The 25300-nt window shown below is 41.3% G+C and overlaps 2 protein-coding genes across 3 annotated transcripts in view; both read right to left on the reverse strand.

The window, feature by feature from the left end:
• Positions 1 to 25300, reverse strand: part of LOC138951375 (uncharacterized) — a 145749-nt gene that overhangs the window by 76511 nt on the left and 43938 nt on the right. The window lies entirely within an intron of this gene.
• On the reverse strand, positions 4187 to 23452 carry LOC138951041 (uncharacterized). Of its 2 annotated transcripts, XM_070322722.1 has the most exons (11): positions 23337 to 23452; positions 21421 to 21567; positions 19402 to 20051; positions 16295 to 16400; positions 15350 to 15526; positions 14620 to 14729; positions 11459 to 11567; positions 10491 to 10667; positions 9757 to 9895; positions 8173 to 8293; positions 4187 to 7330 (listed from the first exon to the last, which is right to left on the reverse strand). In XM_070322722.1, the coding sequence occupies exons 1-11, from the start codon at positions 23356 to 23358 to the stop codon at positions 7118 to 7120; spliced, it is 1971 nt and encodes a 656-aa protein (XP_070178823.1). In that variant the 5' UTR covers positions 23359 to 23452; the 3' UTR covers positions 4187 to 7117. The 2 variants fall into 2 exon arrangements, with proteins under 2 accessions (XP_070178823.1, XP_070178824.1); XM_070322723.1 differs by lacking the exons at positions 14620 to 14729; positions 15350 to 15526; positions 16295 to 16400 and having other exon boundaries at positions 23337 to 23451.

A 25300-nucleotide genomic window follows, 5' to 3' on the forward strand; every position in this document is an offset into this window, starting at 1 on the left:
GGACACAGAGATATAAAGAGAGGCAGACAGACAGGCTGGGAAAGAGGCGGACACATAAACAGACACACAGACAGACACACGGACAAACTAACAGCGAGAAAGGCAAACGAAATCAATCGTGTATTCACTGTCTGCACGCTGTCGGTTTCCACTTGCTTCTCACAACTTAAGCAGAAAGTGAGTGTTTTGTAATACTGTTATACTGTTTTGTAACACTGTTATACTGTTTTGTAACACTGTTGTACTGTTTTGTAACACTGTTATACTATTTTGTAATACTGTTGTACTGTTTTGTAACACTGTTATTCTGTTTTGTAACACTGTTATACTATTTTGTAATATTGTTGTACTGTTTTGTAATACTGTTATACTGTTTTGTAATACTGTTATACTATTTTGTAACACTGTTATACTGTTGTGTAACACTGTTATACTGTTTTGCGAGTTTTGGATTGCTTTTGCCCAAACTACAATTTCCTGTAAAACATACATCCTTTCCATGAAGACACGTCGGCAGTATACTTGTCTCGCATGAATATCGACCCTGTTGCTGCGCTGAAAACACAAAGGCTGTTAATGTGAAGGTGCCGTTTCAATTTCATATGTCTTGTGTCTCCTAATGCGTGATTCGAGCGTCTTGTCTGACACGCTTTTCAACGGCAGCAAGGTTTGCTGGAGTAACAACACGCAACGGTCAGCCTGGGAAGGTGTCATCTTTCAAGATCCGTTGGAATTTATTTCACCGGTTGCTTTGGAAGGTGCGTTCCTCACAAAAGTTACCCCAAAAGTGCGGTAGGAAGGAAGAAGGTAAAACTATTTCAGCAGGTCATAATACATCATTGCTCTATCTATAAACTCCCGCGTTTTGAGTTCCATGACAGGAAAGTAAATATCGACAGGCGTGGTTCTTTAAGATCTGATTTCTTCAAAGAGAAAACTTCCAGGAATATGACATTTTGTGTCATCACTGATGACAGATTGCAATACCAGCGAAACTAATTATGCATTGCAACCTAGACTAACTAATGACGTTACTACTTTGATTTTCATGGACCATTTTTGCAATGCGTGTGACAAAGTGTTTCCGAACAACAATTTTTATTCCATACGACTATAATTATGTCCGGAAACGGTAACGGGTCTTCTGTCAGCAGTGTTGACCTTTTCCAAAGGATTTTTGAGCTATGATACTACTGCCTGTACCAAGGAACATTTTTCCAAGAGTGCGTTTAATGTTCAAAATGTTGTTGGAGACCAATCTCCGTCCAAAGTCACCGTTTACAGGTGGTTAGACAGTTCATTTCTGGCGCGAGAACGTCTGAAGACGATGACCGTTGTGGTCGAATGACAACGACCATTACCCCAGAAAGCATCTCTAGGGTAGAATACATAGAGGTTACACGCCGAGTCTCAGTGAATATTACAAATTAAGTAGAAGTGCAATGTCAAGGCACTGCATACCCCCAGCGAAGGATACATCCGCGCTCTCTCTCTCTCTCTCTCTCTCTCTCTCTCTCTCTCTCTCTCTCTCTCTCTCTCTCTCTCTCTCTCTCTCTCTCTCTCTCTCTCTATATATATATATATATATATCTCTCTCTCTCTCTCTCTCTCTCTATATATATATATATCTCTCTATATATATATATATATATATATATATATATATATATATATGTATAGGTTACAACACGAGTGGTTTTTTATATGGCTTGTATTTCAGTCAAGACCCAGCGGATGAATATCATCGGGAGACACGAGCCTCTGGCGAGTGGCTCTCGATTGATATTCCCGCTGGGTCTTGACTGAAATACAAGCCATATAAAAAACCACGAGTGTTGTAATCTGTATATCCCATTCTACCATCAAACACAAAGTGTAGACTACTAGCGGCACTGTTGCGATCTGTGCAGGGTAAAACTGTTGCCAGCGAGACTTAGCCCTTTTGCAACCTTAAACTAAGTGACCGTCGCTGAAAAAATAAAACGAATGAGTGCATCGATAAGTACGCCGTAACACTACTTTCAGACCATTTAAAAGCTTTAAGTAAAGGTTCATAAGTTGCAAGAAAGTAATGAAGTCGAATAGAAATTAATTTAGTTGAACTTGAAGCGCACAATTCTTTTGTTTTGCGTTTCAGGTCGGCAGAACGGCCCGGGCGAAACGGGTTTGGGACCCATTTGGCTTACTCGATTCAGAATTGATTCCACGTTGTTTTTCTCGAACGTGTGTAATTAGGCTTATTGACAGAGAAGCAAATTTTAGGGAACAAATATGTAGGTTTAGATTTAACCATTTGCTCCCTATTTGAAATGTATCTACGTGATAAACTGTTTTGCGAGTGTGTTTGCATGGATGAACTTAAACTGGTATGGGTCACACAGTGAGGAAAACGCGACCGACACGTCTGTCACCGCCGATTGATTGCATTTTGAAGGAATATGACTGGATTACGGAAAAATATGTGGACTTACTGCAGAGCCAGGCAAAAGAGTAGACTTGCTCGCAAAACACGTGAAACAGCCGATGTTTGATAGCTGAAGGCGCACACCAAAACACACTACCGACAGATTCTGAAAAGTCGTCTGCTAACGATGCAAGGGGAGGGTACTCGTGTTTTTGTTTTGGTTCGCTAGCATCTGGTTATCTTGTAAGTTGAATGTTCGTTTTTTTCGACCTGCATTGCTTTCATAATGAAAGAAACTTTTGCTTATTGCATCTCATACATCAGATCAGTTCTGAGATTCATTTTTGCGTGCAACTGATATGGTTTTCTGAGCCGTGCAATACGATTTTAGAACTTCATACAAATGTGTCACATTGTTCGGCGCGAGGTCAAAGGTCGGGAGCAAAGTAGTTCTTCGCCCAAATCGGAATCTGCACTATCATATATTTTTTTGAGTCCATGATGTATTTATTGAGCTATAAAAATACAACATATATACCCATACTGAAGTAACAGAGACAAAGAAGGGAGGTCATGGGATATATATATATATATATATATATATATATATATATATAAGTATAAATCCGCCTTTAGGACGACCATTGTAAAAAGGGGTTTTATAGCTACCGGTGCTATATCCGTTGTTTTTAAAGCAATATTAATAAAATTTTGTAATTACATTTGCTAATTGACCTACACCCGACTGTCATGAATTGAACGTGAAAATCTGTCAAGATTAAGATATAGGTGTTTTGCATGGTCGCCTTAATGAAAATAATGCAAGAGTGGGGGTTACGGCGACACGCCTTTTCGGGTAGCTTAGGGCAACCAATTTATAAGGTATATTAAGGCGACCAGTATTTGTATATTTTGTTGTTCACAAAGTTTTGTAAAGGGCCTAGAGCCATAGGTTATGCACTTAAAAATGTCCAGTTATTATTATTATTTTAACAATTTTAATTGTCTTCTTCTGCGTTCGTGGGCTGAAACTCCCACGTACACGCGTGTTTTTGCACGAGTGGAATTTTACGTGTATGACCGTTTTTACCCCGCCATTTAGGCAGCCATACGCCGCTTTCGGAGGAAGCATGCTGGGTATTTTCGTGTTTCTACAACCCACCGAACTCTGACATGGATTACAGGATCTTTTCCGTGCGCACTTGGTCTTGTGCTTGCGTGTACACACGAAGGGGGTTAAGTCACTAGCAGGTCTGCACATAAGTTGACCTGGGAGATCGGAAAAATCTCCACTCTTAACCCACCAGGCGGCAGCGACCGGGATTCGAACTCACGACCTCCCGATTAGGAGGCCGACGTCTTACCACCACGCCACTGCGCCCGTCATTTTAATTGTCATTTAGTTATGTGCTCAAACTCTGCAGTTCGCGCTTTCGAAATCGTTATTATTTAAGGTTCCTGATGCTTTGTGTTGAGTGTAATCATGGCTGTTTCATCACTAATTATTCTGTTGGCAGTTTTAATAAACAGTTCAAAACGTGCAATAGATTTTGTGTATGAGTTGTGACAGAAAAAATGATAGATGCTTTCATCAGTGTTGTTCCCAAGTCAGAAATAAAAGGTCACTGTTTGCAAAATTTAAACATATCAATAGGAATGCCTTGTTGTAATGTTAACAGGCAGATGTAAGCAAAGTACATCACAGAAGAAAAACATATAACAGGATGTACATATACACACATTAACACATACAATGCAAACTGCGATAAGTCAACGAATGTGTATTTGTTCAACAGCTCATTTATTTGTCAAAAACAAGAATAAAATTATACACATACACCTTCAGCAATGATGTTTTAATGTGCGCACTTGTTCTTAAATCGCTTCCCTACACTTACCATATTGTTCGAGTCCAAAACCTACTATACTTTGTTCAGTAAGGGAGATTTGACAAAAGGGATGTTGTACAGAGTTGCGAGTGGGACCTCTCTGTAGAGGGTAACAAAAACGGGAAAAAAAGACAACTTACAAGTATGTACAAGAATAAAGTTCTTGCAAAGAATACACTTGCAAAAGGTCTATTGTTTTCAGGTAATGGCAGAAATGCACTCAATGCTGGATTGATCTGGGGCCCTACTACACTCTAAATGAACATGATGGGAATTGCACACACTCACTTATTTGAAACAGTTTGAGAACGGCATTCAAATGTTCTGTTTTGAGAGTTAGCTGCTGTGATCATCTTTTGTGTGCTGAATGAACTGAAAAAGTAAGCTGTTATGGGCTCTCAGTGTGTTCTGCATGATCTGTCAATGTTCTAAATGCAGAACGCTTTCAATAGTCTTGCCGACGTTCTTTCCAGAACAGCACAGTGAAAGTCTGCTAAGATCACAATAAATGCTCTATAGTTTACAGTACACTAATTGAGGTCTTTTTAAATCTCTGCCATGAAACAATTTGAGAACACAAAAAAGTAATTTGACCACTTGCAAGTGTACGGTTCAGATTACCAATGATCTGTTTGAAAGAAAAAATATCGTGTGCAGAATTATGGCACACATATTTTGGTAGTCTTACATTTCACCTAATCATTAACAACATAGAGATCCATATTTAGTATGTTTAAGTTATCTTTCATGTTGAAATCATTGTAAATGTTAGGGCAGAAATGATGTCATAAACACACAAGCTACACCAAGATACCTCAAATTGAAGAAGATTAATGAAGCACAGAAACAACAAATTTTAGTTAAAATTTCAATCAAATGTACACTATCAAGAAAACAATCGTAATTGAGTAGAATCAGAACCAGTGGCCTTTTGGAGAGAGTTACTAAGCCCTCTTCCAAGCATAACATTTTTGGCAAAATAAAGTCAAGACAGAAGAAAATAAATGGCATGCATTTACAATGCAACAGGATTTAATTTACCCCAGAGAAGTGAAACAAATACAGATTAAAACAGAGAACAGTTCTTTGAAATTATTTTGATGTACATGATTGCATAGATTAACTGTGTTGTTTGCAATGTTGATCAATGCCACACACAAATTGACCACTTACAGAATTCATGTACATACATATCACAAACTGGGAAGGAGCGTGATTGACAGTTTGAACTGTGCATGGTATTACAAATTACAATGCTATATTTACTCTGTCATTAGAACTCAGTATTAGAAGCAAAACATAAAACAAATGTCATCGATTTCAAGACACGACTGACAACTTTTAAAGCAAAATGATATAAAATGATTTGAAATTTTCAATGAGAAATAAATGATGACATTATTGTAACCTATTAAAAAAGCTTAATTGTTTTCTATTTATCCTCCAGAATTAGCTTCCCATCAATTGAACATGAATAACAACAACAGGCACTTGTATTGTGGAGAGGAAGTCTTATTATAATACCTTACAACCACTCATCTCAAAAGGTTATGAGTGCAGTCACTGGAGGGTAGTCACATGCTTTGTGCGCCCTTCAATTACTGCATGCACTCAAAATATTACATTTCGTTTTCACCAGTATCGCTATAACATTAACAGCGATCGTTCAGCGATTACTAACTCACAGTACAAAAGAGGGTTTGAATGGGAGATAATGGGCAATGCAGAACTCTTGAATAGATTAGTGACGATCCAAGTGATCAGGCTTGTGTCAGACTGCTTTGATTAGTCTGAGATAGAACACCTGATTGCATTTTCTGCTCAGCTCTGTTCCGGTCATTGCAGAGGTATCTGGCGTCCAAATATTTAGAGTGTACGAGGCACACTTTTGTCGGTCAACATAAAATGTTTAGTGCGTGAACTTTTTACTCTATGAAATAAGCCAAACACGCATACATTTGTAGTGGATTTGACCAAATTTGTTCATAGTACCGGACCTTGCATAATAACACAAACCAGGCCTCGGTCGAGTCTCAAGTGAAATTCTCCTTTATCCGATACTGACAACGATTTTCAAAACACATACTTGATATTCTTTAGTTTAGCTGCCGAGATTGAACCAGTACACATCTGTCATGGGTGATTTTACATACACACATACTCTTTAGTTTAGCTGCCGAGATTGAACCAGTACCACCCAATGATTGCTTTCTGCTTCTTGCCATTCACACAGTGTCAGTCTGGCTGGTTCACCATCCATTCTTGCGTTAAAAAGGGTAAATCCAAAAACAAAGAAACTGCCAGCGTTTTACCACGAAGGGCCATATCAGGGCGGTGCTGCTTTGACATATAACATGCGCCACACGCAAGACAGAAGTCGCAGAACAGGCTTCATGTCTCACCCAGTCACATTATTCTGATTATTCTGACACCGGACCAACCAGTCGTAGCACTAACCCCATAATGCCAGACGACAGGCGGAGCAGCCACTAGATTGCCAATTTTAAAGTCTTAGGTATGACCCGGCCGGGGTTCGAACCCACGACCTCCCGATCACGGGGCGGACGCCTTACCACTAGGCCAACCGTACCGGTCAGAGCTCAGTGACAAGAAGAAAAAAGAGTTGGTGAAATCAAAGGTGTTCAATGAGCAAAAACATACAGAAGGAAGGCTGTTCTCTTAAAACGTTTTATGTTAATGTAAATCCAATAACAAACGTTCCAACAACCTACCTTTCTTGTTTTTTGATTTTAAAAAGGGTAAGCCTGCCCACAATCAAGTTGCGCATTAGAACAAGCAGGCAGCTTCATGGCTGCAGCAACCCTTACTTCATTAGAATGTTTTCTTTGTAAGTGTCTGATGAGCACACTTTGAAATTGGCCACAATATAGGCAAGGTCGTTTCGGTTTCTTGGAAGAAATGTTTGGCAGTCCGTCTGAGGCAGGTGGCAGTCCATTTGAGGCAGGTGGCAGCTCATCTGAGGCAGGTGGCAGTCCGTTTGAGGCAGGTGGCAGTACATCGTGTTTGTCTGGTATTTCTGAAAAAAAACAAAATATGCAAAAAATCCTATTACAAAGTTTTCAAAGATCAAAGCAGCTCTACCCAAGAAAAAAATGAAAACTGAACAACGCTTCTTGAAGAATAACCATGTGATCATATTAGGCATAACCAAAACCAATATCAACGATTATGAAAAGTGATCGCTTCCTGGAAATAAAAGCCCAGGTTCAGATCTTTATGTTCACAACAAAAAGGAGCATGGTAAAAATTTCAAAATGGGGGAATGTTGCAGCAGCTTAACTGAACATTTAGTAACTTTTGCCTGGTCTTTGCAAGACTGGTGAATAACGTGTTTCACAAATATACAATTTCCCTGGAAACCATGGACTCCCAGCATTTTCCTTAGAAACAAATGAAGCTGCATAAGGCAGAGATGCGTGTGTGTGTGTGTGTGTGTGTATGTGTGTGTGTATGTGTGTGTGTGTGTGTGTGTGTTTGTGTGTGTGTGTGTGTGCATGCATGTGTCAGACATGAGGTGAGGAAGCTTTTGAGACCATGTTGCCAGTTTTGGTGAATGCTATTTTTAATTGCTGTCCAGTGTTGTTTTCAAAATTGATGTTTTTTACATTTAGTCAAATTTTGACTTAATGTTTTAACAAAGATGGGAAAATGTAGAGCATGTACAATTCTGTCCACACGAAACTGTTTTCTTGATAGTACACTAGTTGATTGCAACTGCATATGCAAATGTCCTGAACTATAGTCTATAGACAAGTCTTGCTTCTGGCTCAGGAAAGCTGAATTTTAGGTAAATTGGCAAATCATGAAAGGTTGCAGTCATAGAGTCACTACTTCTCAGTTTCTTTCACGGACTTTTACCTTGGCATGTTTTCTTCCTTTTTGCAGGTGGTGACAGCATTGAGTAGTAGTACATGTAGCTTGAAAAAGGTGTGCCATCAGAATCAGAATCACTCTCCGGATCGTAACTGTAGTCTTCATCCTAAAACAAAATATTCACAGTTAAGTTATAGTGATGTCTCTGGCAAGGCGGAACATGCCATCATGTGAAACTCTTTTTTTTATTTTTTATCTAAACATCACAAATGAAAGCTCAAAACGTATTTGTCAGTAGATCTGGAAATCTGGTCATAGGTCCTTTTGAGTAAAACTAAAAGTACTTGGAGGAAGGAGAAAAAATTATCACATTCACACTATTTGACTTGTAATGCGTGTGTGTTAAAGCCCCAGTCCGTCCCAAATGGTTTACAGAACGATTCAAATCTTTTCATGAAAAAGCAGTTCTAACCTTATCGAACACACTTGCAATAGCATTTAGTGAATAGCATTAAATGACACAGTTTTTTTGTTTAGCTCGAGTAAACCACACACCTGTTTTCGTGGTTAATCTAACCCCTGAGCCATCGTGAACCCATGTGATCTACTTTCCCTTTTTTTCTCACAATTTAGTAGTCAGTCCTTGATTTCAATGCGACTCGCTGTATCTGCCATGGCTCGTTATCTAAAACGCAACAAATGGCTGCGAGTCACACGAAGTGAATGGTGTCGGCTGACCGTTCAAAGAAACTGGCGACATGCTGAACATTCGTCTGCTACGAGAAACACGTTTTGCAGGACACGCTTCAGGGCTAGTTTTTAAACTTTAAAATCTTCGAGTTTTACTGATTTTGTCTTAATGAAAAAAGAATTATTTAAGAATATTTGTGTAACAAGCTGTCAATTTATTAGTATAAGTTAGGTCTAGCGCCAAAACGAGCCATCCCATTGTCTGATCAGACAATCCGGCTGGCCACGCAAAAATAAATTCGTTCATAAGTGCTCGCTCTTTTCGGAGGGCACCTACGATGTTCTCAAGTGGTGAGTGTTGAAATGCAAGGGTGTTTGTACTGTGTGTAAAAGCCTGACAGTGTCTGTGATGGTTTACGGGAAGCTGCGTGTGCCTTTAAATTCAACAGGGGACCTAGGTTGATCAAATGTCGTCCTAAAGCTCTAATCATGCAATACTTTTCTTATTTTCAGTCGCCCTAAGGTTTGGTGCTTCTATTTAAATCTCAAATTGCTTAACTTTGTCATAGAGTGAGACTGCAAGTCGCCCACTCGGCCACTATGGTCCCATTAATAGTCGTGTTCAATGTGCTTTTGACACAGATCATCATAATGGTCCCGACTCTCCTCAATTATGCGCTTATCTTGTGTCTTTTCTGGATTACACAGATACTGAAGTAAAATGCAAAAAATCCTTAAAATGTGACCCTCCACCACGAAATGAGTCACATGTCACCTCGCGCGGTTCTGCACTAGGCTTAATATAAGTCCAGGGAGTGTCTGGTAACAGTTTGTGGGTCACCTTAATCACAGGCTTATAAAGTTAAAAAGTCATCCGGAGAGTCAAATTCAGGAAGTAGGTAACCCGTGAGTTAGTTCAAATCGCGAGGCTTTTCGTACCTGTCATCTCCAGATGAGGCTGGTTTTATCGGTACATCTCCAAATGAGGCTGGTGGTAGCGGTACATCTCCAGATGAGGCTGGTGGTAGCGGTACATCTCCAGATGAGGCTGGTGGTAGCGGTACATCTCCAGATGAGGCTGATGAGAAATAAATCAGGTCATCTTTTTACTGACACAAACTTTGAAAGGAATTCCTGTTCACGAACCGCCTTTTTCTTTGTTGTTGTTTTTACATGATGGAAATTGAGCTTTCCACGCTTTGAACAGATCAATACAACTGATCTCGTTTCGTCACTTCATACGAGACTCGCCACGTCATGTCACAAAAGTAGAAACTCAAGAAGTTTAAGAATTGTAAGGCGGCCTTCTGTCATTTTCAAGGGTACCAATTTGAAGCCAATATTTATTAACCAACATGAACCGTAGCCTACCGTACAGTCTAACAGTGTGAAATGTGAATGAGGGTCGCATCAGCAACTTTAGCCTATTCATTTCACCCTCCGGATGGACGGTCTTATCAGACACTGATTTAGTGATAAACACGTAGTATCGATGCAGGCACACTCATTTTCGCAAACAAGCAGTTGCTTCATAAAATAGGTACTTAACAATTGTGCAGCAAGCTGGTTTTAAAAGTGCATGCATGTTCTGCTGTGCAGTGACTTGAATGAGAAGCATTTAACAAGGGTAAAAGATCAAATACGGTGATGCCACACGCTGAAGAATAACATACCTGGAGTCCTGAGCTGCTGCTGAAGGACAGTAAGGTCGGTGGGAAGCTGGACATTGTTGGGAGACGTAAGACGAGACACAGACTGCGCTGGCAACATCATTGCTTGAGGTGCCAAGGCAACGGGGTGCCAACCAGCCATCGAGAAAACCAGACTTTGCTGACTTGTTGTAACCATGCCTGTCAAACAAGTACAATGTATATCACAATGGGCACAAGTCTGTTTTATGTGGGAAAAAGTATAGCCAGTGTTGTTGCCAGCCTAAGAAGACAATAGGTCATTTGGACCTCCCTAAAAAAAAACCAATAAGTCCAAATGTCCTGGCTTTAAAAAAACAATAGGTCCAAATTACCATGCCGTAGTATTATATTGATGAAATTTCCGCTGTTTGCGCCGTTTTCGATAATTAGGTACACCGGCTGGAACGGGTATTTCCGTAAACGCAGCCTCGAGTGTCAATGACGACAAACACAGAGTCAATGACGACAAACACAGAGTCGGCACCGAGTGCATTTTTCACTCGTAGCAAACATGAGCATTTCGATCGGGGTTTGTTTTCCGACTTTGCAACTCCCATTCCATTCATTGCAGACCTTGTCCGCCTTGTACGAATATGTATCGGTCAGTTGACCACCAAAACGTAAAAACTATCGGTCCATCGACCGGACAAGGCTAGGTCCAATGCGTCAAATCAGAAAGGAATGCGTCAGAGACCGAAGACCAAGGCCTGGCAAGAACACTGTATAGCATGTTAAATTCTTTACACAAGAAACTGTTTCCTTGATAGTACAATAAATGATTGCAACTTGACTAGGAAATGTCCTGAACTATAGACCAAGTTGTGGTTTCTGGCTCAGGAGAGTTGAATCTTAAGTAAATTGGTCATCCATGAGTTAAGTAAATTGGTCATCCATGAGTTGTCGCAGTGAGTGAGTTACTACTTCTCACAGTTTCTTTCATTGACTTTTACCTTGGCAAGTTTTCTTCCTTTGTGCAGGTGGTGACAGCATAGGGTAATCGCAGGAAGAAGGTGTGCTATCAGAATCAAAATCACTCTCCGGACGGTATAAGTCTTCATCCTAAAACAAAATATTCACAGTTAAGTTAATGTGATGTCTCTTGCAAGGCGGAGCATAGAATCATGTGGAACTTTTATTTAAACATCACAATGTAAACCCCAAAGAGTATGCGTAAGTAGATCGGAATATCGAGTCAAAGGTCCTTTTCAGTAAAAGGACTTGGAGAAAGTATGAACACATTCACACCATTTTTGACATTATCATATATATACTGTTCAAAAAAAGAAACGCATAGCTTGTAATATTTGGTTAATTTAGTTATATGGCTACAAGGATATCCACCAAACTGCAGAAAATGTTTATCTGGTCGTCGACCTTTCGTCCATTGCCACAAGTGAGCTCTGCACGTGACGCATGCGTTATCAGTGGCTACAATGTCAAAATTGCTCATTTGGCATGACCACTCGTCATGCTTCAGTGTAATCTCGTGAAACTCGGGGAATATTGAGCTCTCACCATGTCTTCCAAAACCCATAAAAGCGGATTGTTCGCCACAAAGAAATCAGACGACAATTCAGCGACGAAAGATGGCCCGATTGAGCAGAGAAGACCGCCAAATTGCATTGGGTCGTTTACAAGCAGGCCAAAGTCAAAGTGCAATCGCCAGGCACTTCCACGTGTCCCAGGGCACCATCAGTAGACTGTGGGTCAGGTTTCAAGCCACTGGCTCCGTTGCTGACTTGCCACGAGCGGGAAGACCAAGGGCGACAACTGCTGCTCAGGACCGTTTCATACGGCTCCGCCACCTCCGGAATCGTTTCCTGTCGGCCTCATCTTCTGTCCAGGCTCTCCCCGGGCCACACCGATTATCGGACCAGACCGTGCAGTACCGCCTGCATAAAGCTGGTTTGAGAGCTCGCAGACCTCACAGAGGAGCTGTCCTCACCCGCCGCCATCGCCAGAACCGAGTGCAGTGGGGCAACCAGCACCTTCGCTGGACCGTCCGGAATCACTGGAGACACGTGTGGTTCAGCGACGAGTCCTACTTCCTGCTCCAGCGACATGATGGTCGGAGGAGGGTCTACCGGAGAGTAAACGAACGTTACGCGCCCAACTGTGTGGATGAGGCACCCATTCATGGTGGTGGAGGCGTCATGGTGTGGGGGCGATCAATACCGCTGGAAGGAGCACCCTGGTGCACGTCCAAGGGCGCATAACTGCCCAGCGATACGTGGAGGAAATTCTGCGCCCACACGCCCTTCCTCTTCTGGCTGACCAGGATGCCATATTCCAGCAGGACAACGCTCGCCCGCACACAGCACGACTCACCACCCAGTTCCTCACCGACCACCATGTCCAGGTGCTTCCCTGGCCATCCATGTCGCCAGACATGAACCCGATAGAACACCTCTGGGATGAATTGGACAGACGTGTGCGCAGGCAAGAAGAAGCGCCAGCAAATCACCGCGATCTATTGCAGGCACTTCAGGAGGAGTGGGACACCATCCCACAGCAAGATATCCGGCATCTGATCCAGTCCATGCCCAGAAGGTGCCGGGCAGTTGTTGCTGCTCAAGGCAGTCACACCCCCTACTGACTTGACAGCCTCGGCACCCAATCGTATTGATTGACTGATTGATTTGAAGATGCAAATGAACTGTGTGTGCATTCAACTGTGTCCATACCAAAATTCAAACAAATAATCTAAATATTGGATTTTCTGTTATTTTTTTCGAAAAATAAAACAAATTTGGCAAGTAGCAACTATGCGTTTCTTTTTTTGAACAGTATATATAATATGCGTGTGTGTCAAATTCCACAGGGGAGCTAGGTCGAACATATGTCATCCTAAAGCTCCAATTCAGCAATTGTACAATACTTTCAATGTATTTTCTTTCGCCCTAAGGTTTGGTGCTTCCTTTCAAATCTCAAATGTCATTTTAGTGACAACCCAGATCCAATTCACCAAATGTCGCCCTAAAGCTCCCATTATACAATACTTTTGATTAGGGCGACCAAAAATATAACATATATTGTGCTAAATCCTACAGGGGAGCTAGGTCGACCAAATGTCGTCCTAAAGCTCCAATTGTACAATACTTTCAACTTATATTCTGTCGCCCTAAGGTTTGGTGATTCTTTTCAAATCTCAAATTTCATTTTTACTGACAACCCAGATCACATTGCCTATCAAGCAGACATACAAGCTAATGTCGACACATGCTTCCAGACAAATTTGCAATAACAATAGAACCTTTTCCCATAATACCATGGCAGCTTAGTACACCTGCCTTTCCTTGAGTCTCCACAATCATCATTCTGATTATTCTGAGACTATGATGCATGCTGGGTGTGTTTCTGCGGGTTGCATTGACCCGAGTTGGACATTGGCGTCAGGATCAAGTCCAAGCATGATTTTGAGGGCATATGTACTCAGAATACTGAATAGACCTCAGTTTAAAATCTCATCCCAAAGAGTAGTGAGACACCGCCCTCCATGTGGGGTCAAGTTAACAGCAGTGTACAACTCAGACAGTCACTTATCCAAGTACTGCCTAGGCTCGGCATTGCTTAACTTTGTCATTGAGTGAGACTGCAAGCCGCCCACTCGGCCACTATGGTCCAATAAATATTCGTGTTAAAATAAATGTGATGCTTTTGACACAGATCATCATAATGGTCCTGACTTGCCTCATTTATGTGCTTATCTTGTGTGTTTTTCTGGATTACACAGGTACCGTAGTTAATGTCCAACTATCCTAAAAATTAACAGTTTCTTGGTGGTGAATGCAAGTACGTGTAAGAATGTTGTGCCTTTTACATACTTTCTTTTTATTCTAAATTCAACCAATATACATGTGTATGTGTTAAAGCTTACAGGGGAGTTAAGTCGACCAAATGTCGCCCTAAAGATCCCATTATACACTACTTTCCACTTAGGATGACCATAGTATTTGTGCTTCCATTGGACTGACAATAATTACCCCCGGGGGGGGGGGTGTGGCGGGGCCCAATTCCCATTTCCTGTGAAAAGTTAAAAAAGTCATCCGGAGAGTCAAATTCAGGAAGTAGGTAACCCGTGAGTTAGTTCAAATCGCAAGGCTTTTCGTACCTGTTCATCTCCAGAAGAGGCTGGTTTTATCGGTACATCTCCAGATGAGGCTGGTGGTAGCGGTACATCTCCAGATGAGGCTGGTGGTAGCGGTACATCTCCAGATGAGGCTGATGAAAAAAAATCAGGTCATCTTTTTACTGACACATACTTTGAAAGGAATTCCTGTTCCCGAACCGCCTTTTTCTTTGGCCCAGCTGAGGATCCACCTCTTTGTTGTTGTTTTTGCCTGATGGAAATTGAGCTTTCCACGCTTTGAACAGATCAATACAACTGATCTCGTTTCTTCACTTCATACAAAACTCGGTCACGTCATGTCACAAAAGTAGAAACTCAAGAAGTTTAAGAATTGTAAGGCGGCCTTCTGTCATTTTCAAGGGTACCAATTTGAAGCCAATATTTATCAACCAACATGAACCGTAGCCTACCGTACAGTCTGACAGTGTGAAATATGAATGGGGGTCGCATCAGCAACTTTAGCCTATTCATTTCACCCTCCGGAAGGACGGTCTAATCAGTCACTGATTTAGTGATAAACACGTAGTATTGATGCAGGCACACTCATTTTCGCAAACAAGCAGTTGCTTCATAAAATAGGTACTTAACAATTGTGCAGCGAGCTGGTTTTAAAAGTTCATGCATGTTCTGCTGTGCAGTGACTTGAATGAGAAGCATTTAACAAGGGTAAAAGATCAAATACGGTGATGCCACACGCTGAAGAATAACATACCTGTAGTCCTGAGCTGCTGCTGAAGGACAGTAAGGTCGGTGGGAAGCTGGACATTGTTGGGAGACGTAAGACGAGACACAGACTGCGCTGGCAACATCATTGCTTGAGGTGCCAAGGCAACGGGGTGCCAACCAGCCATCGAGAAAACCAGACTTTGCTGACTTGTTGTAACCATGCCTGTCAAACAAGTACAATGTACATATCACAATGGGCACAAGTCTTTTTTATGTGGGAAAAAGTATAGCCAGTGTTGTTGCCAGCCTAAGAAAACAATAGGTCATTTGGACCTCCCTAAAAAAAACCAATAAGTCCAAATGTCCTGACTTTAAAAAAACAATAGGTCCAAATTACCATGCCGTAATATTATATTGATGAAATTTCCGCTGTTTGCGCCGTTTTCGATAATTAGGTACACCGGCTGGAACGGGTATTTCCGTAAACGCAGCCTCGAGTGTCAAAGACGACAAACACAGAGTCAATGACGACAAACACAGAGTCGGCACCGAGTGCATTTTTCACTCGTAGCAAACATGAGCATTTCGATCGGGGTTTGTTTTCCGACTTTGCAACTCCCATTCCATTCATTGCAGACCTTGTCCGCCTTGTACGAATATGTATCGGTCAGTTGACCACCAAAACGTAAAAACTATCGGTCCATCGACCGGACAAGGCTAGGTCCAATGCGTCAAATCAGAAAGGAATGCGTCACAGACAAAAGACCGAGGCCTGGCAACAACACCGTATAGCATGTTAAATTCTTTACACAAGAAACTGTTTCCTTGATAGTACAATAATTGATTGCAACTCGACTAGGAAATGTCCTGAACTATAGACCAAGTTGTGGTTTCTGGCTCAGGAAAGCTGAATTTTAAGTAAATTGGTCAACCATGAATTGTCGCAGTCAGTGAGTTACTACTTCTCACAGTTTCTTTCATTGACTTTTACCTTGGCAAGTTTTCTTCCTTTGTGCAGGTGGTGACAGCATAGGGTAATCGCAGGAAGAAGGTGTGCTATCAGAATCAAAATCACTCTCCTGACAGTAGTCTTCATCCTAAAACAAAATATTCACAGTTAAGTTAATGTGATGTCTCTTGCAAGGCGGAGCATAGAATCATGTGGAACTTTTATTTAAACTAAAACATCACAATTTAAACCCCAAAAGGTATTTGTAAGTAGATCGGAATATCGGGTCAATTTTTGAAAAAGGACTTGGAGAAAGTATGATCACATTCACACCATTTTTGACATATATATATACATGCGTGTGTGTTAAATCCCACAGGGGAGCTAGGTCGATCGACCAAATGTCATCCTAAAGCTCCTATTGTACAATACTTTCAACGTATTTTCTTTCGCCCTAAGGTTTGGTACTTCCTTTCAAATCTCAAAAAAGTGTTGTTGTCTGATGTTGATGTCGTGTACCAAAAAGAAATAAAAACGTGTATAAAAAAAAAAAAACTGAAAAAATAAAATTCTCAAAAAAGTAATATGTCATTTTTTTTTAGTAACAACCCAGATCCAATTCGCCAAATGTCGCCCTAACGCTCCCATTATACAATACTTTTGATTAGGGCGACCAAAATTATAACATATATATATATATATATATATATGCATGTGTGTTAAATCCCACAGGGGAGCTAGGTCGATCGACCAAATGTCATCCTAAAGCTCCTATTGTACAATACTTTCAACGTATTTTCTTTCGCCCTAAGGTTTGGTGATTCTTTTCAAATCTCAAAAAAAGTGTTGCTGTCTGATGTTGATGTCGTGTACCAAGAAGAAACAAGAAGAGCAAACGCTCGATCGAGTCACTTTCGCAGTTCTGAATATTATATGAGGCATCAGATGGACAGGAAGAAATTGCTATTCACAACACAATGAGTCACGTTCACATAAAATTTGAGCCCGGTCACTTTTATAGTTTCCGAGAAAAGCCCAACGTTAAGTTGTGTGTTGCCGAACAGAAAAGGCTAGTTATCTCCCTTGTTTTTCTAATAACGTTCGTAAAAGGCTACAGATGTAAATACTTTGATGTAAAGAATAATCCTACAAAGTTTCAATCACATCCGATGAACTTTGTCAAAGATATAAAATGTCTAATTTTTCCTTTGACGCTGACCTGTGACCTTGAAAAAGGTCAAAGGTCAACGAAACCATCGTTAAAGTGTAGAGGTCATTGGAGGTCACGACTAAACAAAATATGAGCCCGATCGCTTTGATAGTTTCCGAGAAAAGTCCAACGTTAAGGTGGTGTCTACGGACGGCCGGCCGGACGGCCGGCCGGACAGACTAACACTGACCGATTACATAGAGTCACTTTTTCTCAAGTGACTCAATAAAAACGTGTATAAAAAAAAAATCTCAAAAAAGTAAAATGTCATTTTAGTAACAACCCAGATCCAATTCGCCAAATGTCGCCCTAAAGCTCCCATTATACAATACTTTTGATTAGGGCAACCAAAATTATAACATATATATATATATTGTGTTAAATCCTATAGGGGAGTTAGGTCAACCAAATGTCGTCCTAAAGGTAAAGCTCCAATTGTACAATACTTTCAACTTATATTTTGTCGCCCTAAGGTTTGGTGATTCTTTTAAAATCTCAAATTTCATTTTACTGACAACCCAGATCCCATTCTCTATCAAGCAGACATACAAGCTTATGTCGACACATGCTTCCAGACAAATTTGCAATAACAATAGAATCATTTCCCATAATACTATGGCAGCTTAGCACACCTGCCTTTCGTTGAGTCTCCACAATCATCATTTTGATTATTCTGAGACTATGATGCATGCTGGGTGTGTTTCTGCAGGTTGCATTGACCCGAGTTGGACATTGGCGTCAGGATCAAGTCCAAGCTTGATTTTGAGTGCATATATGTACTCAGAATACTGAATAGACCTCCCTTTAAAATCTCATCCCAAAGAGTAGTGAGACACCGCCCTCCATGAGGGGTCAAGTTAACAGCAGTGTACAACTCAGACAGTCACTTATCCAAGTACTTGGCTAGGCTCGGCATTGCTTAACTTTGTCATTGAGTGAGACTGCAAGCAGCCCACTCGGCCACTATGGTCCAATAAATATTCGTGTTAAAATAAATGTGATGCTTTTGACACAGATCATCATAATGGTCCTGACTTGCCTCAATTATGTGCTTATCTTGTGTGTTTTTCTGGATTACACAGGTACTGTAGTTAATGTCCAACTATCCTAAAAATTAACAGTTTCTTGGTAGTGAATGCGAGTACGTGTAAGAATGTTGTGACTTTTACATACTTTCTTTTTATTCTAAATTCAACCAATCTATATATGTACGTGTGTGTGTGTTAAAGCCAAATGTTGCCCTAAAGCTCCCATTATACAAAACATTCCACTTAGGCATAGGGCGACCGACAAGTATGGGTTATATGAAGTCTTATATCGCGCGCGTATCTCCAGACTCGGACTCAAGGCGCCGTGTGAGATGGATTTTTTTACACAATACATCACGCATTCACATCGACCAGCAGATCGCAGCCATTTCGGCGCATATCCTACTGTTCACGGCCTATTATTCAAAGTCACACGGGTATTTTGGTGGACATTTTTTTAATCTATGGCTATACAATTTTGCCAGGAAAGACCCTTTTGTCAATCGTGGGATCTTTAACGTGCACACCCCAATGTAGTGTACACGAAGGGACCTCGGTTTTTCGTCTCATCCGAAAGACTAGCACTTGAACCCACCACCTAGGTTAGGAAAGGGGGGAGAAAATTGCTAACGCCCCGACACAGGGTCGAACTCACTTCCGAGCGCAAGTGCGTTACCACTCGGCCACCCATTGGTGCCTTTTCTCCAATTTCATTAGACTGACAACATCGACCTAGAGGTGGCTAAATCCCATTTCCTGGAAAGTTTAAAAAATAAAAGCGGTCAATTTTCGTCCTGATATGGCTCTGCGTAGTCGGCTGGACGTTAAGCAACAAATAAACAAACAAAAACGGTCAATTTCATAATGGAGGTAACCCGTGAGTAAGTTCAAAATCACAATGCTTTTCGTACCTGTTCATCTCCAAATGAGGCTGGTGGTATCGGTACATTTCCAGATGAGGCTTTTGGTAGCGGTACATCTCCAGATGAGGCTGGTGGTATCAGTACATCTCCAGATAAGGCTGGTGGTATCGGTACATTTCCAGATGAGGCTGGTGGTATCGGTACATTTCCAGATAAGACTGGTGATAGCGGTACATCTCCAGATGAGGCTGATGATAGCGGTACATCTCCAGATGAGGCTGGTGATAGCGGTACATCTCCAGATGAGGCTGGTGGTATCGGTACATTTCCAGATAAGGCTGGTGATAGCGGTACATCTCCAGATGAGGTTGGTGGTATCAGTACATCTCCAGATAAGGCTGGTGATAGCGGTACATCTCCAGATGAGGCTGGTGATACTGGTACATGTCCAGATAAGACTGGTGAAACTGGTACATATCCAGATAAGGCTGGTGATACTGGTAAATCTCCAGATGAGGCTGGTGATGGCGGTACATCTCCAGATGAGGCTGGTGATACTGGTACATCTCCAGATAAGGCTTGTGATACTAGTACATCTCCAGACGAGGCTGGCAATACTTGTACATCTCCAAATGAGGCTGGCAATACTGGTACATCTCCAGATGAGGCCTGAGGTACCAGTACATCTCCAGATGAGGCTGATAAAAAACAAATCATATCTTTTAACTGACAGAAGCATGTGTTGCATATATATATATATTGTAATACAGACCTTGGGACCTCAATTTTGCCATGGAGTTTAACAAAAAAAAAGCTACGTGCATTTTCAGAAAAATGAGAGTACTCCACATAACTTTTAATCATTCATTTCAAACATGCTGCACACACCGTCATTGATAAAAAAAAAAGATGGAAATCTTTGTTGATTTTTTCTTTAAGAGAAGACCTAATGTCATTAGACATCTGTTTCATCATTGCTGTAGCCTTCTTGCAGGAACACTTAGACTTCTGCGCGATGTTTAAGACAGGAAACACACTTTTGACAGCTTGTAAAATCACATCTGCTGTGCTCAATGACAAATTCATTTTCACTATCAGCTCGGATAACATCGCTTTGGCATGTACTGCACCCTGTTCCTCGGGTAGATCTTTTGCAAAAGACAAAGTCTGTGATGCTCCTCATGCTGGCAGCGGCTTTTCTTGGTGTTGTCAATTTCAGGATCCCTATGAGTCTAGCTTTGACATGCAGTGTCTATCGATGTCAAACTTGGAAAACATACGTTGAAAGGAATTCCTGTTCCCGAACAGCCTTTTTCTTTGCTCCTGCTGAGGATCCACCTCTTTGTTGTTGTTTTTGCATGATAAAAATTGAGCTTTCCACGCTTTGAGCTGATCAACGCAACTGATCTCGTTTAGTCACTTCATACGAGATTCAAAATGGCCATAGTAACAGGTTGTTTTTTTACACTAACTGAGTGAACCGAAAGTAGAAACTCAAGAAGTCTAGGAATTATTTCTCTTTTTTTCCACAGACCGTATCAATCGTAATTTAGAAAATCAAGAGTACAAAATATGGCAAAATCTTACGGGTTCCCTTTTCTGTACTATAAATAGCAATAAAATGATCACAAGATCAAGAAGGGGCATTTACAGGCTTCATGGCCTATCTAATACTAATGTACATTTGAAACTTAGTCAGGTATAGATTACATTCAAAAAGCAGAGGGGTGGACTTTTTCTTGGGTTCCTACCATTGTAAGTTTTTGTTAAAACTTTAAACAATTAAAGTAAAGGTTAATGTATTGGCAAAACAAAGACGAGAACCGAAAAATGCCACACTATGAAAATAAGTATGATAAAATGAAGTCGCAGTAACACTAAGCTTTCAGTTTTATGGGAAAAGTATATATTTCACGACGTTACAAAAACATATTGAACGGAATTGCCACCACCAAGGAATATGATAGCCATGCCTTCAACCCTATTCAACGAAGAGGAAATCTGTATCTGTCAAGTCAATGCTGGTGTCTTGATTACCGCTTTACTGCTTTAAAGAAATGTGCCAACCTTGTGTTTTTTCTTCTGTGACTCGACGGCCTCCAGCTCCTCTTGCAGTACCACAACTCGTTTGGACAGCTGCTAGTTGCGGAATGACAGACTGTCGACCTCCTGCTGGTACTTTCTGTTCCATTGTTCCTTCTCTTTCAGGTGCTCCTATACAACAGGCACAAGAACCAATTGTATTTATGGTCAGTTGACAAAGCCATCTACTTTCAGTACATTTGACACTTTTCAACAATTTAGTCTTATGGTATGAATATTCTTCAAATGGCAAACAATTTTCTAATTACATTCAAAGTTATTCTTATAATTATCATATGTTAAAAGGCTTTTCTGGTTAATGTTAATTGTAATTCAATCAAGTTTGCGTTTTAATGAAACAGATCCTGTGATTGGTCAGAATGCCCCAACTCATTAAAAATTACCGGTCATTAAATAGAGCTTAAACAATGACCACGAGTTGATTAGTGGAAAATAAACCACGAGTGGGTATTTGCAGCCTCTTGGTAATTCACGAGTGTGCGGAGCAGGTTGTTAATGAATTTTTTAGCTAGTGGCTATCGACAATTAGTCACCGGTAATTTGTAATGAGTTGGGACATTCTGACCAATCACAGGATCTGTTTCATTAAAACGCAAACTTGATTGTATTACAATTGTCGATAACCACTCGCTAAAAAATCCATTAACAACCTGCTGGCGAGGCGTATTGATACAGCCTCAACTAGTCTCGGTTAGCTTTGAGGGTCATTTTACAAGTAGGAAATATGAAGGCCAACGAAATACCGAGACCATAAGGTATGCGAAGTGATGACGTTGAGTACGTGACGTAAGTTAATGCATGAATTCTTCCGGACTACGTCAGTCAATTCCAAAGATCGCTTTTGTGATGAAAAGAATTTGTTTTAGAGTTTGCTGTCCAGAAACCCGTCAAAAAAGAAGGGAAAATGTGTGTGAAAGAAAACAAAACAGGAGCAGAGTGATACGATAGGAATACAGAGACATTTCTTGGGACTTGACCCTTGCAGGTAGGTGGACTGAAAGTAGTGTGTGAACAGAACAGAACCAATTCTGTCTGTTTACAACCGCATGAAAGCAGGAAAGAGATTGTCGTCAGATTCAATTACAATAACATTAACATGCTTCCATTTGAAACTTCTCGGTCTTCATCGTGGATTGACGCCCTCCCAAAGTCTAATTGAAGCCCTCCGTCGCTTCGCTCCGTCGGGCTTCAATTAGCTTTTGTCGGGCGTCAATCCCCGATGAAGACTTCGAAGTTTCAAATGGAAGCATGTTAATCACTTAATGTGTAACTGAACAGGTGGGGGCCTCATCAGATCAAAAAGCTGTGTCTGGCAAGAACCGTAGTGAAGGCATTACATCCGCATCAAAGCGACGAAGGAAAGTGTCCATTCTAGCTCTGCCCTCTAAAGTCAAACAGCAGTAAGTCCACTCATAATAAAGCCAAAATGAAGTATTGCCAGTCATAATTATGATAATATGACTGGCAATACTTCATTTTGGCTTTGATTTTTGTTTGTATGTTTGCTTAACGCCCAGCCGACCACGAAGGGCCATATCAGGGCGGTGCTGCTTTGACATATAACGTGCGCCACACACAAGACAGAAGTTGCAGCACAGGCTTCATGTCTCACCCAGTCACATTATTCTGACACCGGACCAACCAGGCCTAGCACTAACCCCATAATGCCAGACGCCAGGCGGAGCAGCCACTAGATTGCCAATTTTAAAGTCTTAGGTATGACCCGGCCGAGGTTCGAACCCACGACCTCCCGATCACGGGGCGGACGCCTTACCACTAGGCCAACCGTGCCGGTTTTTGGCTTTGAAGGGCAGGCTAAAGGTAGTCACTTTGATTAACTGGAAATAATTCATGCAAGTTTTTGTCTTAGCTTTTCTTACCTGAATTATTGCGTAAAGCCATGAGGACCACTCATCCTCCTACCTCTGGTGTAATGAGGGTAGTAGTCCATTTTTGCCGCAAGTACCTGGATAAAAAAAAGCATACACAATAAAATATTTTGTGTTGCCTCAACGTGCATGTCCACCCCCCCCCCTCCCCCATGTGACCATCTTATCAAGTTGCAGATATTGCTAGTGGTCAGTGTGTTCCCAACACAAATGTGACAAAGGGGTGCTGGTTTTTGTTTTATTAGGTTGAACTTGAAGAATTTTGTAGTAATGAATGTTTTTTGTTCACATCAATTTTGACTCGGTTTAAAGACTTTCATCTGGAATGTTCATAGATCAACCCATAAAAGTTTATCAAATTCCCTTACCAATAAATACACTTTAATTTTCCATGACCAGTGGCTGAACTTCTGTAACACTGACATTCAATTACAATAACATTAACATGCTTCCATTTGAAACTTCTCGGTCTTCATCGTGGATTGACGCCCTCCCAAAGTCTATAGTAATTGAAGCCCTCCGTCGCTTCGCTCTGTCGGGCTTCAATTAGCTTTTGTCGGGCGTCAGTCCCCGATGAAGACTTCGAAGTTTCAAATGGAAGCATGTTAATCACTTAATGTGTAACTGAACAGGTGGGGGCCTCATCAGATCAAAAAGCTGTGTCTGGCAAGAACCGTAGTGAAGGCATTACATCCGCATCAAAGCGACGAAGGAAAGTGTCCATTCTAGCTCTGCCCTCCAAAGTCAAACAGCAGTAAGTCCACTCATAATAAAGCCAAAATGAAGTATTGCCAGTCATAATTATGATAATATGACTGGCAATACTTCATTTTGGCTTTGATTTTTGTTTGTTTGTTTGCTTAACGCCCAGCCGACCACGAAGGGCCATATCAAGGCGGTGCTGCTTTGACATATAACGTGCGCCACACACAAGACAGAAGTCGCAGCACAGGCTTCATGTCTCACCCTGTCACATTATTCTGACACCGGACCAACCAGGCTTAGCACTAACCCCATAATGCCAGACGCCAGGCGGAGCAGCCACTAGATTGCCAATTTTAAAGTCTTAGGTATGACCCGGCCGGGGTTCGAACCCACGACCTCCCGATCACGGGGCGGACGCCTTACCACTAGGCCAACCGTGCCGGTTTTTGGCTTTGAAGGGCAGGCTAAAGGTAGTCACTTTGATTAACTGGAAATAATTCATGCAAGTTTTTGTCTTAGCTTTTCTTACCTGAATTATTGCGTAAAGCCATGAGGACCACTCATCCTCCTACCTCTGGTGTAATGAGGGTAGTAGTCCATTTTTGCCGCAAGTATCTGGATAAAAAAAAGCATACACAAAAAAATATTTTGTGTTGCCTCAACGTGCATGTCCACCCCCCCCCCCCCCCCCCCCCCCCATGTGACCATCTTATCAAGTTGCAGATATTGCTAGTGGTCAGTGTGTTCCCAACACAAATGTGACAAAGGGGTGCTGGTTTTTGTTTTATTAGGTTGAACTTGAAGAATTTTGTAGTAATGAATGTTTTTGTTCACATCAATTTTGACTCGGTTTAAAGACTTTCATCTGGAATGTTCATAGATCAACCCATAAAAGTTTATCAAATTCCCTTACCAATAAATACACTTTAATTTTCCATGACCAGTGGCTGAACTTCTGTAACACTGACATTCAATTACAATAACATTAACATGCTTCCATTTGAAACTTCTCGGTCTTCATCGTGGATTGACGCTCTCCCAAAGTCTAAAGTAATTGAAGCCCTCCGTCGCTTCGCTCCGTCGGGCTTCAATTAGCTTTTGTCGGGCGTCAATCCCCGATGAAGACTTCGAAGTTTCAAATGGAAGCATGTTAATCACTTAATGTGTAATTGAACAGGTGGGGGCCTCATCAGATCAAAAAGCTGTGTCTGGCAAGAACCGTAGTGAAGGCATTACATCCGCATCAAAGC

The sequence above is a fragment of the Littorina saxatilis genome, linkage group LG16 (genome assembly GCF_037325665.1).
Source record: "Littorina saxatilis isolate snail1 linkage group LG16, US_GU_Lsax_2.0, whole genome shotgun sequence".
Classification (NCBI taxonomy): domain Eukaryota; kingdom Metazoa; phylum Mollusca; class Gastropoda; order Littorinimorpha; family Littorinidae; genus Littorina; species Littorina saxatilis.

Coding starts and splice junctions, on each gene's coding strand:
- LOC138951041 (XM_070322722.1), bottom strand. CDS start 23,358: ATGGCTTTACGCAATAATTCAG. Junction 8,294..9,756: donor GCCTCATCTGGAGATGACAG/GTACGAAAAGCC, acceptor ATTTTGTTTTAG/GATGAAGACTACAGTTACGA. Junction 7,331..8,172: donor AAGGAAGAAAACATGCCAAG/GTAAAAGTCCGT, acceptor GTTTTTTTTCAG/AAATACCAGACAAACACGAT.